This window comes from Eriocheir sinensis, unplaced genomic scaffold (assembly GCF_024679095.1).
Source record: "Eriocheir sinensis breed Jianghai 21 unplaced genomic scaffold, ASM2467909v1 Scaffold847, whole genome shotgun sequence".
In the NCBI taxonomy this organism is placed as follows: domain Eukaryota; kingdom Metazoa; phylum Arthropoda; class Malacostraca; order Decapoda; family Varunidae; genus Eriocheir; species Eriocheir sinensis.
The window spans coordinates 109,967-128,921 of record NW_026112216.1 but is presented as its reverse complement, the minus strand read 5'-3'; the positions used below and the strand labels follow the sequence as shown (position 1 = coordinate 128,921).

General features: G+C 44.1%; 1 protein-coding gene across 1 annotated transcript in view; it reads right to left on the bottom strand.

Moving 5' to 3' along the window:
* Positions 1–16,164: 16,164 nt before the first annotated feature.
* The window catches only part of LOC126994672 (organic cation transporter protein-like), a 36,867-nt gene continuing 34,076 nt past the window's right edge, over positions 16,165–18,955 (bottom strand). Inside the window, exons 8-12 of the mRNA XM_050853960.1 lie at positions 18,059–18,203; positions 17,635–17,825; positions 17,259–17,431; positions 16,760–16,944; positions 16,165–16,465 (exon numbers count right to left, since the gene is read on the bottom strand). Coding sequence (XP_050709917.1) covers positions 16,283–16,465; positions 16,760–16,944; positions 17,259–17,431; positions 17,635–17,825; positions 18,059–18,203 — 877 coding nt within the window. The 3' untranslated portion in view covers positions 16,165–16,282. The remainder of the gene's footprint in view (positions 16,466–16,759; positions 16,945–17,258; positions 17,432–17,634; positions 17,826–18,058; positions 18,204–18,955) is intronic.

The window sequence follows — 18,955 nt, the reverse complement described above, 5'->3', positions numbered from 1 at the left end:
GAAGATGAAGCACTCAGATGTCGCCTCTAGCTCAATAGGGCGATTTTTGGCGCACTGGTGGCCCCTCTGCCGCTCAGTGCCTCATATCCGAGCAGTGTTGAAAGTTGGAAATGGCAATTCTATAGAGTATATAATTGTGAGTGTTTGGTACATCACAACTACTCCAGCCACCATACATCACAAAGCTGGAGTCAGTGAAGGGAGTTAAGTTTTTTTTTTTTTTATAGTAACGCACGGACAGCACATCACGAACCGTTGACCATTATCACTTTCAAAATGCCCATTTTCACTTGACATACGTATTTCACCAGTTTGTCATTCCATTCCATCCCAATAGCACAAAATTCATCTCGAAATAATACCGTATTCATTTCACGGTACCACAATAAAACATCGTATTTCTTAGGCTTCGGTATGTATAATCAAACAGATATGATCGCTGTTGTCATCGCTGATGTTGGTGGCAGCAGCGGTCAAACTCATACTGATTACTGGGTACCGAAGAAAAAAAATTCAGTATGATCGCAATATTTTTTTTACAACAAAGGAAGCAGCTCAAGGGCAACACAAAGAAAGCATAGAAAAAGCCCTCTAACCACTGCTCCTATAATAAGACGAAGTAAAGAGTAGCCGAAAGAGAGGACAATTTTGGGTAGAGTGGTGTCTTCATACACCCCTCTTGAAAGAGGTCAAGTCATAGGCAGGAGGAAATACCGATGAAGAAAGGCTGTTCCAGAGTTTACTAGTTTAAGGGGTAAAAGAGTGAAGATGCTGGTTAACTCTTGCATAAGGGGTTTGGACAGTATATATATATATATATATATATATATATATATATATATATATATATATATATATATATATATATAGATATATATATATATACAGTAATCCCTCGTTTATCGCGGGGGTTAGGTTCCAGAACCCCCGCGATAGGCGAAAGTCCGCGAAGTAGCGGCCTTATATATATTTTATTATTTATATAATTTATATATTATATTTTATATATATCATTTATATAAGCACGCATATCTGTGAATCTCACCTCAGCCCGTGTGAACAAGGTCACGCAACCACTAACTTCTCGAGAGATTCAAAGTCGGCTACATTTCACAGGAAACTCGTCGAAATTCTAGTCAGAAACTCAGTCACCAACATCAAGGCAAGTATAGAGGTATCGTCACTCTCATAAAACGTGAAGAACCAAATTTTGAAATGAGCTTTTTTATTAGGACCTCTCGGATGTTTTGTGTGTTATAAACTCCTACAATCGTCTCGATAAGCTCCGCCCCTTTCTCGAGCCTAATTAAGCCCCGCCCCATCCTCGTCGTCTGCAGAAAAGCATGCAGATTTAGGATCTGTGCTTAAAAAAGTGATGCGTCGAAAACCAGCTGAGTACTAAGGAGTTGAAGGGAAATAAGTGCAAGAAAATATGTATTCCCTACTTTATTTAACTCTGATTTTCGGATGTGTAATTTTACATTATGGTTACAATTTTATGCTCGTGTGATGCAGAATTTTCTCAGGAAGATGATGGTGGTCTCAGTTTTTCGTAAAAATGAATGTTGGGGTCAGGAAACAGGGTGAGAGTGAGGTGTGTGAAGTCGTCGGTTTGGGCAGACAACGAGGATGGGTTATAGGAGTTGCCGTGAAGCGTGAAGGCTATAGGAGTTGCCAACGAGTGATCTCCTCCCGCCTGTATGACGATACCTTCTCTATACTTGCCTTGTCCTTTACAACCTCCCGGATGCTTCCTGAATTCGGGTGTAAGGGTCGGAGGTTGTACCTCGGCCTTACAACGTTGTAATGTTTTCTGAATATGGCGGGACTCAGGGAACGGAGTTCTTCTTTTTGGGTGTTTTATAGGGCTAGTTAGGCTGTGGGGCCTCAGCCTCTAGAGCCCCGTCAGTGGTACTTGTTATCAGGTGTTGTTTTTTGTGTTGGAGTTTGTGTCGTGGCAGCACCGGCTGGGAGTGAAGGCGAGGTCAGTACACCCATACAAAACAAAGCTGCAAAATGGGCTAGACTTGATTACAGACACACCATATCAGTCACTTTGCTTAAACATGACATAAAAATAGATCATTAGCAACACGAAGACAAATAGGGGAAAGTGGGGTAAGATGAACCGTAGGGTAAGATGAACCAACCCTTGCATGGAGGTATTAAAACAGGAGGCGCCCTTCCGCGCCGTTCCCATACAGGCGAGTGAAGCCAGTGGGCGGAGCTTACCGAGTCTGTGGGCGGAGCTTACAATCGGCAGATAGACCCAAGACATTGCGATCTACTGGGCTGAACTAAGGGAATTTACCACTTTGTTTTGCATACCAGACAAAAAATTAAAAAAAGAATTGATGGTTTGAGTTATGAAAAGTACATAATATTTTCCTATATATTTAATGTAGATCTATTATCAACGACATTTAAGGTCAAGGCAGTCCCGTGGCTTAAAAAAAGCAATGAAAGGGCCCTGGCATTCCATGACAGTGTTGCAGTGTGTGACCCCTCGGCCTGGCACACAACGTGCAGCAGACAGGGGAGTTACTAACCTCCCAATAGTACCTATAGCCTAGCCTAAGACGCATTGCTACCACATCCTGAGGTGCATTGTGTCGCCCATAGGGGTAAACACAGTGGTGGGAGACACTTGCATAATGGAGGCTGCTGGTGCTGCCATTGTCACAGCAGTGTCTGAGTTGGGTAGCAATGCTATTATGGAAATAATCCCTAATTCTATTCTTAACATAGCTAAGCGTATAGTCAGTGCCAGGGTCCACTGTGTCATCCTGAAGGGCACGTCGAGCAAGGCAGTCGAGATATGCTGTCTCCGTAGGAGGCAGCGGACGTGCTAGGTGGCTGTGTGGCCACGTGTAGACCTGCTGGAGTGCTGGAGTGATCCCGGGCTCTGTCTATCGGGACGCGCCCGCTAGATTTTTGCTCTCGTGCGTCGAGTTGCCGCGGAGGCCGAAACATCGCAGGACATCGCGCCTTGAGGAGCCAGCAGGAAGACAGGCTGCACGGCACCTCATCCTTCGTCTCCACACTGAGTTAAGTAGCCAATCGTTAGTGTAGCCAGGTTAGGTTAGACTGTGCTCGCACGAGTAACGAGTTAGGCCAGCTTGGTGTGTGAGCTATTTGTGTCTTTCTTTTGAGTGTGTAATAAAGTTAGTGCACACGAGCTTTATCAGTAACCCTTTTGCCTGTGCGTATGTGCCTTCCAGCCACATAAGGAGAGTAAATAAGAACCCCACGGGAGATTTGAGCAGGTAAGTCGTGTTAGTACTCCCTTTTCAGGGTGTGTACACCGTTGTGTCTCCTGGCGTGCCGCGGGAATCAACCATTGTCGGCTAGCTACCGCCTTGTGAGCACACTCCTGGTATAATTTTATTTTACCCCGTGACAGCCAATTATTGTGAATGTTACCCGAGATACCGTGCGCCAATAGTTTACTGAGCAACCGTTTGGGGGGGACATTATCAAATGCCTTCTGAAAATCCAGACATATGATATCTACTGATCTGCTTTCATCGAACACCTAAAAAATACAATGAAAAAAAATCAAGTAGGTTAGTTAAACACGAACGTTTACTACGGAAGCCATGTTGCGAGTTATTTATTATATTATTTTTTTCGAAGAATTTCACAATATTGTCGCGAATTATAGTCTCCATTAACTTACAAACAATCGATGTCAGGCTAATTGGTCGAGTGTTTCCTGGATGAGACTTGTCCCCCGTTTTGAAAATTGGCGTGACATTTGCAAGTTTCCAATCCGACGGCCGAAACTTTTCCAGCTGTTAAATATTTATTGAATAAGACAGAGAGCGGTTTACAAATTTTATGTTTCATTTCTTTTAAAATCCTAGGGGTAATTTTGTCTGGACCAGGAGCTTTAATTGCTTACTTTAATATTTTCAATTGTGTGTAAAATGTCACTTTCTACGGTGTGCACTCCATTTAAAATCTTTTCGGCCCTTCTAACCTCCGGCGGTTGAGGTGATAAACAACCTTCGTCGGTAAATACTGATGCGAAAAAGTTATTTAGGATTGTAGCTATTTCATTTTCATCGTTCGTGTGGTTACCATTTTCATTAGCAAACAAGTGAGTGACTTTTTTATTATTTACATAGCAAAAAAATTCTTTACGATTAGATTTACTTGTTTCCACTATATATTCTTCAATTAAGATTTTTCTTGCCTCGTTTTATTAATTTCTTGGTTTTGCGGCGAATTCTGTCCAACTTTAGTTTGTCAGCCTCACTCTGGGTTGATATATATTTACTGTATACGCGTTTCTTTTTTTCTTTTTTTTTCAAGAGAGCGGCTATTTTTTATTTCGTTATTCCACCATTTGGGTTTCTTCTTAAAAGTTGAACGTTTGTTACGATAGGGTACACATATGCTTATGGCATTGTTCACTATTGTTGTGAAGGCCTCCTAAGATTTATCAATATCTGTTTCCATAGAAATTACAGTCCAGTCAGAATTATTTAGAATTGATCGGAGTCTTACGAAATTCGCTCTCTGATAATCTGGCACCTTTTCTTTACTAGGAGTTTCTTTACTTTCTTTCATCTTGATGCTGAATGTGATTATTCGGTGATCGCTAGAACTAAAAATTGGACCACCTTTTACTTCGTTAACTAGATCAGCTGTTGTTGAAAAGATAAGGTCAAGTATGTCATTTTCCCGAGTCGGTTTGTAGTGCCAGATTTTTATAAAGTGTTAAGTGTTAAGTGAGGCCCGCAGTGGCCGTTAATTTTCTCACGCCAGAGGCCCATCCCCCCTCCCCGGGGTTACCCCTACTCTCCGCCAGACATACTCCCTGACCCGCCGCACGGCCAGACACGCCCGCTTCCCTGCCAAATTCCTGGCTTGGCGTCAGCCACCTCACCCTTGTTCCCCCCTCTCCCTCTCCAAGTCACGTAGTCCAGTCCTTCTAGAAGCTTCCTCCCCTTCCGGCCGCGCGCATTGACCGAGATGCCATACAGTCCCTTGCAAATTTACCTCCCCGTAAGTATTGAACCCAAAATAGATTTTTGCCACGAATAACCTTGAAAACCATGCTAACTGGATTACTTTGTAATACAGTAGTGGACGTTGTTAATTTCCTCCCCCTTTTATTAATTTAAGAAATCATGTAAGCCTTTCCGGCAATCTCACCCCCCCTGTCTCTGGCCTCTCCCGGCCCCGTATAAAAGAACCAGCAACCCTTCACACGCCCTCATTCTGCCCCCCTCTTCAACTCCAGGTAAGCGCTACGCCGTGCATTGAATAACGCCCTCCCATCCCCCAGTGAATCCAACCCCCATTTTCCCCAGTGCATTTATTCTCCCCCTGCTATTATACTGCTTACCATCTTGGTGAAATATGCCCCTCACACGCCTCTCATTCTGCCCCCCTCTTCAACTCCTGGCCCGAGCTTGCCTTGCAATGTGACTCCCGTCCACACACACACACACACACACACACACGTCCTCTTACCCCAACTTATATTTAACGCACTGAACGCTTGTGAGTTTAACGCCGCGCATTTCGTAATCGAACTTCTTATTTCTTGTTCCAACTTGAAGGACCTGGCACTTGTCTACGTTAAAGGGCATCTCCCATCTATCCGACCAAGCTGAAATTTTGTGCAAATCCTCTTGGAGGCTTTGCCTGTCTTCGTCAGTGAGAACCGAGTTACCAATCTATGTGTCGTCTGCAAATTTACTAATGCGATTATTGAGTCCAACATCCACGTCGTTGATGTAAATAATGAAGAACACTGGGCCAAGAACCGAGCCCTGAGGGACGCCACTAGTGACCGGCGCCCACTCTGAGTTAAATTCGTCAATCACCACTCTTTGTTGTCTGTTGCTCAACCAATTCGCGATCCATTGGTTTACTTGACCGTCAATACCTATTTGCTTTAATTTATAAAGTACTTTATGATGTGGGACTTTATCAAACGCTTTCTGGAAATCAAGATAGACTACGTCCAATGATTTGGTTACGTCATAAACTGAGAAGAGGTCGTTATAAAAGGTCAATAGATTTGATAGGTAGGATCTTTTGTTACGGAAGCCATGTCGTGAATCCCCAATTAATGAGTGGCTTTCGAGGTAACTCATAATTTTGTCTCTAATTATGCTCTCAAGTAGCTTAATTACCTACAATTGAAGTTAGACTAATGGGTCGGTAGTTACCTGGTATTTTTTTGTCTCCTTTCTTAAAAATCGGTGTCACGTTAGCCTTTTTCCAATCCGAAGGGACGATGCCTTGTCGCAAGGACATGTTGAATACGGTTGTGAGGGAGGAGAGTATTTCGCTCTTTGTTTCTTTAAGCAGTATAGGATATACTTCATCGGGTCAGGGACTTTTATTTGTTTTAAGTGAATGGAGAGCTTTAAGGACTTCATCGGTTGTTATTTCAAAATTAGGCAATGCATGCTCGAGATTTACATTAGTATTGGTGTTGGTGGTAGCGGGAGGAAGACTGTTAGTATTAAACAACGAGGAAAAGTAATTGTTTAAGAGGTTTGCAATGTGTTGGCTGTCAGTCACTAGTGCACCGTTGCTGTTTGTTAAAGGTCCAATTCCACTTCTGATCGCCTTTCTGTTGTTTATGTAACTGAAGAAAGATTTCGGATTATTCTTACAGTTGGCTGCAATATTTTCTTCATATCTGCGCTTTGCCTGACATACTAATCTTTTTATTCGTCGCCTGGCATCATGATAAAGTCTAATGTTTTCGGGCGTGCTTTGTTCTTTCTTTAACCTGTAAGACAATTTTCTCTCCTTGACTGAGTGTTTAATTTCGCTATTAAACCAAGGTGGGCTTTTATTAGTGTTAATTCGCTTCTCGCACAAGGGGACGAATGTGTTCTGCTGAGTGAGTAAATGATTTTTAAAGCTTAGCCAGGCTTCCTCTACATTGCCGTCATCTGATAGTTGTATTTCTGTTAGTTTTTGTCGGATTTCTACGAAGTTAGCTCTTTTGAAATTGGGCACCTTTACTTTATTTTCAGTCACTGATGTTTGAGCTCTAATGTCGACGCGCACTAATTTATGATCGCAAGAACCGAGGTGTTCTCCTACCGTGACATTACTGACTAGGTTATCTTGGGTCGTTATAACAAGGTCGAGTATGTTATTTTGTCGAGTTGGTTCAGAAACCATTTGGCTTAGATAATTTTCTTCTAGAAATTCGATCATTCTATGTGACTCGCCTTCTGTACCTGACAGTGTCGCCCAGTCGATATGGGGGAGGTTAAAGTCTCCTAATATCAGTGAGTCGTTGTTATTAAGTGAATATTTCAAGGTCGTCATCGAGTGATTGCCCGGGAGGTCTGTAGGTGACAGATATATTTAAATTGACTTTTGCAATGTTTACTCGCACGCACAAATGTTCAACGTTACTGTCTCTTGGTGTTTTGTCAGTGGGTTGCAAATAGCTTTTGACAAAAAGGGCGACGCCACCGCCTCTACGGTTTACACGATCTTTGTTGAAGAGTCTGTAGCCATCTATGTTGTATTCGGAACTTAAATCAATGTTTGTGGTGTCGATAAATGTTTCGGTTATAACAATTATGTCAAAATTTTCTGTTAGATCAAGACATCTCAGTTCATCAAATTTGTTTCTTAGGCTACGTGCATTGAAACTAAGGATTTTTAAGTTATCTAGAGGCTTGGTAATAGAGGTGGTGGTACTTACGGGATCACGGTTACGGGTTACGGGTTTGTTGCGATGCATGGCGTCTATTTACACGGGCGGGCTGGAGGGACGTGGCTGAGGGTCGTTTTTTGACCGGGTGTCACGTACTGCGTCGTTGAGAGAGAGAGAGAGAGAGAGAGAGAGAGAGAGAGAGAGAGAGAGAGAGATTTACTTAGATTTACATAGAAAATCAGACCACACAGACCCCATGGTCCAGACTTGGTGGTCTGTCCTTAAACCTAAGTGATTTTACATTAATCAGAAGACTCCAAAACGTTGCATTTCTACTCTAGTTGATATTAAGTTGAAGGAAGTGACGGTCGAGCTTATTTTTGAAGGAGTCAATCGTGTTACACTGGACCACTGACGGTGGAAGCTTATTCCATTCTCGCACTACAACGTTGGTGAAGAAAAATTTGGTGCAGTCTGAATTTACTTGTCTACATCTGAGTTTTACGCCATTGTTCCTCGTGCGCAAAGTGTCATCGATCATAAACAATGTTGATCTGTCTACATTCGTGAAACCATTAAGTATTTTAAAACATTCGATCAGTTTTCCTCGGAGGCGACGTTTCTCAAGAGAGAACATGTTTAGGGTAGAAAGCCTTTCTTCGTAGGATTTGTTGCGCAAGGAAGGGATCATTTTCGTTGCCCGACGCTGAACACCTTCTACTTCTAATTTAGCAATATCCTTTGCATGGTGGGGAGACCAAAACTGTACCGCATATTCCAAGTGGGGTCTGACTAAACTGTTGTAGAGCGGGAGTATTACATCTTTATTCTTGAATACAAAGTTTCTTTTAATGAAGCCCAACATTCTGTTCGCTTTATTTGCTGCATCGATGCATTGCTGTGAGAATTTGAGGTTTGACGCGATTTTGACCCCCAAGTCTTTGACGCATTGAACGCTTTTGAGTTTAACGCCGCGCATTTCGTATTCGAACTTCTTATTCCTCGTTCCAACTTGAATGACCTGGCACTTGTCTACGTTAAAGGGCATCTCCCATCTATCCGACCAAGCTGAAATTTTGTGCAAATCCTCTTGAGGCTTTGCCTGTCTTCGTCAGTGAGAACCGAGTTGCCAATCTTTGTGTCGTCTGCAAATTTACTAATGCGGTTATTGAGTCCAACATCCACGTCGTTGATGTAAATAATGAAGAGCACTGGGCCAAGGACCGAGCCCTGAGGTACTCCACTAGTGACAGGCGCCCACTCTGAGTTAAATCCGTCAATCACTACTCTTTGTTGTCTGTTGCTCAACCAATTCGCGATCCATTGGTTTACTTGACCGTCAATACCTATTTGCTTTAATTTGTAAAGTAATTTATGATGCGGGACTTTATCAAACGCTTTCTGGAAATCAAGATAGACTACGTCCAGTGATTTGGTTACGTCATAAACAGTGAAGAGGTCGTTATAAAAGGTTAATAGGTTTGATAGGCAGGATCTTTTGTTTCGGAAGCCATGTTGTGAGTCCCCAATCAATGAGTGGCTTTCAAGGTAATTCACAATTTTGTCTCTAATTATGCCCTCAAGTAGCTTACCTACAACCGAAGTTAGACTAATGGGCCTGTAATTACCTGGTACTTTTTTGTCTCCTTTCTTGAAAATCGGTGTCACGTTAGCCTTTTTCCAATCTGAAGGGACGATGCCTTGTCGCAAGGACATATTGAATACGGTTGTGAGGGAGGAGAGTATTTCGCTCTTTGTTTCTTTCAGCAGAGTTGGATATACTTTGTCAGGTCCAGGACTTTTATTTGTCTGAAGTGAATGGAGAGCTTTAAGGACTTCATCGGTTGTTATTTCAAAATTAGGCAATGCATGCTCGAGATTTACAATAGTACTGGTGTTGTTGGTAGCGAGAGGAAGACTGTTAGTATCAAACACCGAGGAAAAGTAATTGTTTAAGAGGTTTGCAATGTGTTGGCTGTCAGTCACTAGTGCACCGTCGCTGTTTGTTAAAGGTCCAATACCACTTTTGATCGCCTTTCTGTTGTTTATGTAACTGAAGAAAGATTTCGGATTATTTTTACAGTTGGCTGCAATATTTTCTTCGTATCTACGCTTTGCCTGACCTACTAGTCTTTTTACTCGTCGCCTGGCACCATTATAAAGTCTAATGTTTTCGGGCGTGCTTTGTTCTTTCTTTAACCTGTAAAACAATTTTCTCTCATTGACTGATTGTTTAATTTCGCTATTAAACCACGGTGGGCTTTTATTAGTGTTAATTCGCTTCTCGCACAAGGGGACGAATGTGTTCTGCTGAGTGAGTAAGTGATTTTTAAGGCTTAGCCAGGCTTCCTCTACGTTGCCGTCATCTGATAGTTGTATTTCTGTTAGTTTTGTCGGATTTCTACGAAGTTAGCTCTTTTGAAATTGGGCACCTTTACTTTATTTTCAGTCACTGATGATTGAGCTTTAATGTCGACGCGCACTAATTTATGATCGCAAGAACCGAGGTGTTCTCCTACCGTGACACTACTGATTAGGTTATCTTGGGTCGTTATAACAAGGTCGAGTATATTATTTTGTCGAGTTGGCTCAGAAACCATTTGGCTTAGATAATTTTCTTCTAGAAATTCGATCATTCTATGTGACTCGCCTTCTGTACCTGACAGTGTCGCCCAGTCGATATGAGGGAGGTTAAAGTCTCCTAATATCAGTGAGTCGCTGTTATTAAGTGACTGCCTTAAGACGCTGTACATTTCAAGGTCGTCATCGAGTGATTGCCCGGGAGGTCTGTAGGTGACATATATTTAAGTTGACTTTGCCAATGTTTACTCGCACGCACAAATGTTCAACGTTACTGTTTCCCGGTGTTTTGTCAGTGGGTTGCAAATAGCTTTTGACATAAAGGGCGACGCCACCGCCTCTACGGTTTACACGATCTTTGTTGAAGAGTCTGTAGCCATCTATGTTGTATTCGAAACTTAAATCAATATTTGTGGTGTCGATAAATGTTTCGGTTATAGCAATTATGTCAAAATTCTGTTAAAGCAAGACATCTCAGTTCATCAAATTTGTTTCTTAGGCTACGCGCATTGAAACTAAGGATTTTTAAGTTATCTAGAGGCTTGGTAATAGAGGTGGTGGTACTTGCGGGATCACGGTTACGGGTTTGTTGCGATGCAGAGAGAGAGAGAGAGAGAGAGAGAGAGAGAGAGAGAGAGAGAGAGAGAGAGAGAGAGAGAGAGAGAGTGTGTGTGTGTGTGTGTGTGTCACCTGTCCTCAGGGGCTGACCTCACACTCTCATCAGAAGAAATTTTGGGGCTGTTAAGACGGGGACGAGGAGGGGCGGGGAAGGCAGGTACTGGGAGCGTGAGGTGGCTATGGACGATGAATTGGTAAAAAATTGAAAAGATTAGAAAAACAGAGCCCAGCTCAAGTGTTCATGTGACAACGGCTGTGACCTATCACTCTAAAATAGTAACTTTCCCCGCGTGTTAAAATCTCAGAAACGAGGAATAATTATTCAAACCGGTATCAGAGTGATGCTTAATAAATATATATAGAAAATAATAGAGTGAGTTGGGTGCGATTCTGGAGTTTTACCAAGACGTATGGCATACCAGAAGTAACATTCATTCTTTTTATCCAAAATCTTGTAAAACGTCCAGTCCGTGAGACTGACATTTATGAGACTGTGAAATATCCATTATGAGTCTACAGTCGTGTGGGAGAGATCACAGCTGTTGCCCTATGGGCGACAGCTTCCCTCATCAGCAACGATGTCTGGACCTCTGATGACAGTGAGGTGAACGATTGTTTCAGTTCTTGTAGCATTATCTCTCTCAATAATCTCCGTAGAGAGTACAAGGGAGGGCAATTATTATTTCAAAATACACACACTGTATATATGGCATAAACCTGACCAACGGGATCGTTTCCTCCCAAGAAGACTGACTTTGTTAGCACAACTCTGTCTTCTCAGCGGACTTGCAGGGAATTTATAAACATTGTATCCCCTCTCCGGCCTGTTATTACAGCCGCAAGCCAGGCAGCAAGGCATTCCTACATTAAAAAGCAGCCGTGTCCGCTTCAAGAATAGGAAAAAATATGTTTTTGATACCTCAGTTCAAAGTTGGCGCGGTGCTTGAGGGGCCAATAATGGCGCCCAGCAGCCTTATACACAGGGCCGCCTATGACGGTACTCTCTCTATCAAGGGACTCTAACTGTAAGTTGAGGGGTGGAAAGGCACCTGACACCTGTAACATCAGTGCGGAGCTGCTTAAAGCTGGAGGTGAGGCCATGATTCACGGGTTGCATGCGGTCTTGACTGTCGTATGGCAGTCCGGTACCATTCCTCCTGACTCGAAGAGGGGGTTGGTCGTCCCTCTCTAGAAATGGAAAGGGGACCGCCAGGACTGCAACAACTACCGTTGTATTACACTGCTCAGTGTGCCAGGCAAGGTGCTTGCCCCCCTATAGCTGATGCAAATTCGTAGCCAGCTGCTGAGGCTGCAGAGACCTGAACTGTCTGGGTTCACGCCTGGTAAGTCGACAACTGACCGTATCCTAGCGCTTCGCGTACTGGTGGAGCACCGACGTGAGCTTCGACAAGGGATGCTTGCAGCCTATGTCGATCTCAAAAAGACATTTGATTCAGTGCATCGCGAGGCACTCTGGGATCTTCTGCGACTCCGTGGGATTCCTGCGAGGACTATTGGTTTGCTGACTGGCCTGTATTCTGGGACAGAGAGTGCTGTGAAGTGTGTGTGTGGAGGGTAGCTTGTCCAGCTTCTTTCCCGTGAATGCGGGAGTGAGGCAGGGCTGTGTCCTTGCCCCATCGCTTTTCAACACTTGTATGGACTGGGTACTGGGCAGAGCTGAGGACCAGAGTCACTGCGGAGCATTCATTGGCAATACCAGGGTCACTGACCTTGATTTTGCCGATGATGCAGTAATCCTGCATGGCGGAGTCGCTGGAGGTTTTGATAATGGCTCTCGAGGCACTGCACGAGGAAGCAAAGCCCTTGGGACTTCAGGTCTCCTGGGCCAAGACCAAGGTACAAGTGCTTGGAGGCTTGCTAGATGAAACAGAACAGTTTGTTCATGTGTGTGACGAGGACGTTGAATCTCAGAAAGTTTCACGTATCTTGGTAACGTATTTCATAACAACGGTAAGTCTGGCCAGGAAGTCTTAGGGCGAATTGGCCCAGCCCATGGTGTTATGGACTCGCTAATATCGTATTTTTCACTGAAATACAAATATAGAAATGGCAATAGCCCATTTACCCTATGGATAGCCCGATTATCTCATTATACCGTTGGTGACCACGGCGAGAAACTGGATAATATGAAAGGTTCATGGTGCCGGGCCGTCATTGTTCCGTCAACGGCCACGGCGAGAGACAGGATAAAGTGAAAACAACTTGGCGTGCCTTTAGGCTCTTTGACACGCTCTCTTGATATATTTTTGCTTATGGGCAAATAATACTAACAGTTGTGCTTTCTGTCCATAACAGTTATTGATTGATGGTTACTATAATTAGATAATGCAGCTGCCCAGTTCATATGATATTGGCCCTGTGTCCCGAGTAATGTATTTTTCTCACACAACCAGGTCAAGGGACAATGTGTTGGAGATAAGCACCGAGGGCACACGCAGCTATAGCATATACCCACTAATTTACCTCTATCTATTTCATGTTGGCTCGATAAGTAGGTCAGAGATAAAAGAACGAAACTCGTGCCCTCAAAGTACATCTGGTGAATAAAAAAAAAAAAACTTGAAATGAAGTCTAATGACTCCCTCTCTTCTTTGTAAGGAATGGCTTCAGCACAGAAGGAGGGAGAAGAGCAGCAGCGGTATGGCAGCAGTGAGGAGTACATTATGAAAGGCAGCGTGGCATGACGCAACGTATTGAAGAAAGTACAAATGGTGACCGAAGTGAAATCTGGGCTTATTATTTTGGGGGGAGGGGGGCATCAGCCGAATGTATGATTAGGCCAGTTTAATGGTTCATTGATTTTATATATTTTCAGTTATTTGTTTGTTTAGTTTTTCATTCTTATTTAGCATTCTAAAGCAAGCACATCATTCATTCTACCGTACATACATGCATACAATGCCCACGTTGTTAGTATTGGGGCCTATCGCAAAGCTATGTTAGTATGAAAAGGGACTTGGGAAGGGGTATATACATGTACTTAATATGTATACGTACAATATTGGTACATAACATGTACACCATTCATACAAGCATCCATTACTTTCAGTCATACCCAATCATACGCTAAGGAACTTTTACCACCACCAAATGACATGAATTAAATCATAACTCACTGATCAAGTTCCTCTCCTTGGGGAAAGTCATGAGCTTACCGATTACATTGGGATGATCGTTGGGTAAGCGGTGGCTGAGTGGTTAGCGTGCGGGCCCCTCATTCACCGCGTGATGGACGACGCAGGTTCGAATCCGCCGCTACCACCTATAATTTCTCAGTCACCGCCGAGTGGCTTAAGACTACCCAGAAGACCACCCATCAACCCGGACTCTAGAGGAAACCATCCCAGTAAATCAAAAACGTGCTCCGGGGGGCAGCATGAGCCAAGAAAAGATGGCGCCACTATAAAAAAAAAAAAAAACTTGCCTGCGCCATGACGGGCTGGGGTCGACTACCATCCAGGCCCCTCAAGAAGCCTACCGGCGCTATAGGCTGGCATGTAAAAAAAAAAAAAAAAAAAAAAAGGAGGAGAGGACGAGGGGCACGCCCATCCTCTCGCAGTAATCCACGAGAGGCCGACGCGCCTCTTCGTACTCTCCAGAGTTCAAAAGGATGTGACCAATAGGAAGCATTCGATTGCAGGGGGGAAGGTTCAGTTCCTGCATCATCTGAAGTGGGTGAGGAGAGTGGAACCTGCCCTGAAGCGTCCGAAAACCACTTCCTCTCGTCGCGACGGACGACTGGAAGGTGGGGTTGACAGTGAGAAGTTTTTGGGTTATTCATTGGCATTGCCACAGAAGATTTTCTGATGAGTTTCCGAGGGTGAGACATGACTACAGATTTTGAGGGAGGTTACACGTTTCGTCGAGCTTCATGGACGATTTTGACAAAATGTTAGCCCGTTCATTGCCGTAGATGTGGCAATGTCCGGGCACCAATATCAGCGAGAAAGATTTACGAAAAGTATGTAACTTATTGATGAAGTTGCCCTGGATTTCATCAGTATCCGTATACCCAGATTCTATACCCTGAAGGGAGGACATACAGTCGGTGAAAATTGTGATTAGATTATGATTGGAGCTAAGTGCATAGCCTATGGCCTTATCAGTTGCAAAAAGTTCCGCAGAAAATAGCGATGTATAGGAAGGCAAGCGGAACTTCAGGGAACATTCACGCGATCAAACACTCCCACCCACAAGTTTCTTTCTTCATCTTAGGGCCGACGGTGTACAGGTGGAGGTGGTTGGAGTAGCCCCTGGTCGGCTCCAGGAAACTCTGCCGTGCCGCCACAGGACTGATGGTGCTTGTTGTGCAGGGGAGTCAGGTCGTGATGATGATGGTGGTGTGGTGTGGTATATCCCATGGTGCGACAATCGGCCGGACAATCCTGTCACTCTGGTCCATATCTATCCCCGTCTCTTCGCAGAGATGGCACATTCCCACTGCTATGGGGTGACGGGGTGAGGTGATGAGTGTTGCTGGTGCAGTGGGGTGCAGGAGATGTTGCCAATTGTGTTTTTCCCCGCCGTCTTTAAGGTGTAGGTTGCTATTATGTGCTGGCCTCGGATGAAGAACAGGAGAATGTAGGCTGTCTCGCCTTCGACGAAATTGATAAAAAAACATTAGGGCGTCAAGCAACTGGACAGAAATCGTAGCATCCATTGTTTGATCTCCGTGGGGTACATTGGCTTCCGCTGCGAGTTTTACACTCAGCCCTCAACCTCTGGCTTTGAACTTCATCACCTTTGACCAACCCACTTTCCTGGTAGCGGCATGTGTCCACCCAAGGTCTTGGTTCACACCAATCAACAACCAGGGTGGAGTGTAACATTTTGGAAGCGGAAGCCAGGGACCTCACAGAGACACAAACACCTGTCAGTTCTAGTGTTGGGAGGTTGTCGATTTGCTTGACGCCGTAATGTTTTTGATAAATTTCTTCGAAGGCGACACTGATACACCCGGAGCTAGTACTCAGCAAATATTGTAATATAAATAAATTATGTTTGATTTTGCAGGGCTTTCATGCAAGAAAGATTTTTCAAGAGAGAACCTTGCATCGGTCATTTATTTTCTCTCGTTTACCAATAAATAAAAACGATAATGATCAACTACATTTTTATCTACAATAATAACGTTTATTGTAATGAAGTGTAATTGTTTTAGCATTACACCACATCCATCGATATTTGTGTTTTATGTTGAGCAGCCATAATATGGAATAAATCCACACTATGTTACAAATTATATCCCCAATAATGCCAAGTAAATCAAACCAGACGTACGGAAAAAAAATTAATAATATGCCTAAGCAGTGACGGGCGTTGCGAATAATTAATAAAAGTTACTGAAATGTTTGTAGTCAACAGTCATATCTTCTTCAAGCAGTATTCAATGGATTCCGTCTGCGTCTCAGTGTCCTACGCCACCGCCTTGCTATTAAGTGGTTCCTGGAGAGGGTAGTCGTCTTGGTGGTCGTGGCGGCAGTCGTCTCGCTGCGTGATCTTACTGTTAGTGGTCTCTGGGAGCAAGACCACCAGGCCCGCACCGACGAGGGCTGCCAGGCTGCATAGGACCCCGGGTGCCCAGGGCAGCACTTCACCCTGTAGCATCAGCAACACAAGAACAGCATGAAATAATATTACAGTTGTGTTCGGTGAGGCGCGGCAGGACACGGTCTATGTGTATAACAAGTTCGGCAGACTTCTAGGTTTCACCAGCGTGGATTAGGTGGCCACGTTTAGGATTAGATGGAGAATGGGATTAAACAAGACTAATTATAGCATAGACTACGACTTCTTCAAATTGACTTTAAATATGGCTGTAAGAATCTAGCCGTGGCGAATATCTGCTTATATAAAGAGTTCAACAAACACGACATCATGAGGTGAGCCCACCAGCAGGTCGTTGATGTAGGGCACGGACACGGTGGACAGCCTGCACAGGATGCTGGCCTCGCCCACCACACGGGCCCTGTTGGAAGTGGAGAACAACTCCAGCGTGTACACCCACGCCAGGTGGTACGAAGCTGTCATGGTCATCTTGCCGATGAGCGATAAAAGCAGCTTAACGAAGTTCGAAACTGACGGAGAGGAAGGAAGGAGGACGAGGAAATAGTGAAAAATAAGAAAGTAGCAGTTTGGATACGTTTTAGTACATTGAAGCAATTCATTCATAGTATTTAACATGAAAACTTAAGAATCTTGTTAGTATTGTAAATATTCCCTTCGAGGCCGTGACAATCGGTACACAATGTCGCAGCGCGCACGAGAACCGCTGTTCGTGCTGCTGCCCGTCGTTGCTGTGAGGACCAAGCCGTGGCACCTTTCATCTGAATTACTAAGGTTTAAGCATCCTACCTCATAATTATGTCCTCCACCTGCCCCCGCCACCCACCTGCTAGACGCGTCACCATGGACAGCGTCATGAAAGTCATGGACACACTGCACACTATCAACAGGAAGGCAAGGGTTTTCCTGCGGCCCAGGTAGGTAATGGCTGGCCACAGGAGGAACACCGCTGGCACCTCCACCAGCCCCGCCAGGAACGTGTGCAGGTACACGTTAGCGCTGCCAACATATACACACAAGTGGTGACAGTGCGTCATAATGGATACATTCATTAAACGTTAATACTATAATTACTTTTGATAGTTCAGGTTTCTGGTAAATACCAACGTGAGAAAGGCACTGGCACCACATTATTAGAATGTGATTCATGCTGCTCTTATCTCTGAGCTACTCTACAGCATGAAGCCCTGTCTCAAGCCTACCTAAGAATCCTGGCGTTGTGGCTCAGGCCGAAGTAAGACGCCCCCGCAACTGCCCATATGTAGAACATCACGAGAGCCTTCAACCGCAGGCCGGGGGTCAACAACACTGCAAATAGGTAGCGGCTGCCGCGGCGCAGAAAGCTGGTGGTGGTGGTCGTAGTAGGAGACCCATCGGGGGCGCGGCGTCTTTCCTTAAGGACCAAACAACAACTGAATACCTATCTCAGCTTGGACCCCGTCCCCCAGCACTGCTGACGACACACTCTACAGTAGGCCCTAGGCTTAGAGTGCGCCCCATAGTATAGGCCCTACGGCAACAAGTTGTAAACTACAGAGAAACAATGAAAATATTTAAATCATGAATGTTTGCTGTGCTTAACACACACACACACACACACACACACACACACACACGAGCACACACCCTCCTCATGATGGTTTGCATGGTGGCAAGGAGTCGCTCGTCTGAGGGAAGCGTTCTACGGTTGACACGCGCCGCCCAGCGGAGGACCCGCAGGGCCTCGGAGTGGCGGCCGTGGTGGATCAACCAGCGCGGGGACTCGGGCAGCCTGGCCAGGGGAACAGTTAACACTTCAGGAACCCTTAGCACGCAACACGCATACAGTTAGGCCTGTACAAGATATTTTCCCAGAGTTTGAGTCAATAAAGAAAGAAAAACAGGAATCTTTCCTGACATTAGAGCGCTCACAAGATAACAACAGTTTCGTGACATCATTCCTACTGATAACATCATGACATGTTCTCTAGACGTATTTCTGGCCACAGGGTAAAATATATATATATCTATATATATATATATATATATATATATATATATATATATATATATATATATATATATATATATATATATATACGTATACATCGATTTAAAAAAAAATAAAGAGACAGTGACAATGAACTAAGGAGAACAACAAATAGAGGCGGGGCAGCGATTAAACAATACCTAATGAGTTACAGGCGGGTGTTGACTTTTGCTTTAAACTTATCAGTGTTAACAAGGGAAACAGTCTCATCTAGAAGTACATTCCGATTTTAAATCAAATGCTCAATAAGTGCATGGGAAAATTGGTTACTTCCGCAAATAATTGGGTGCAGAGCAGGCCCATTGAAATGTAAACCATGACGTGTATGGTCAATAGACTGAAAATGAGCCAGTAGCACTCTGTGGTCCTTATTATCAACAATCTAGAAATATATGTGATCACAGCATCAACCATTCGACGATGACAAAGTTGCATGTTAAGCTTGGGTAGTAGAAACTATGAAGGTAAAATAAAGATCATAAAGTGAGATGAGA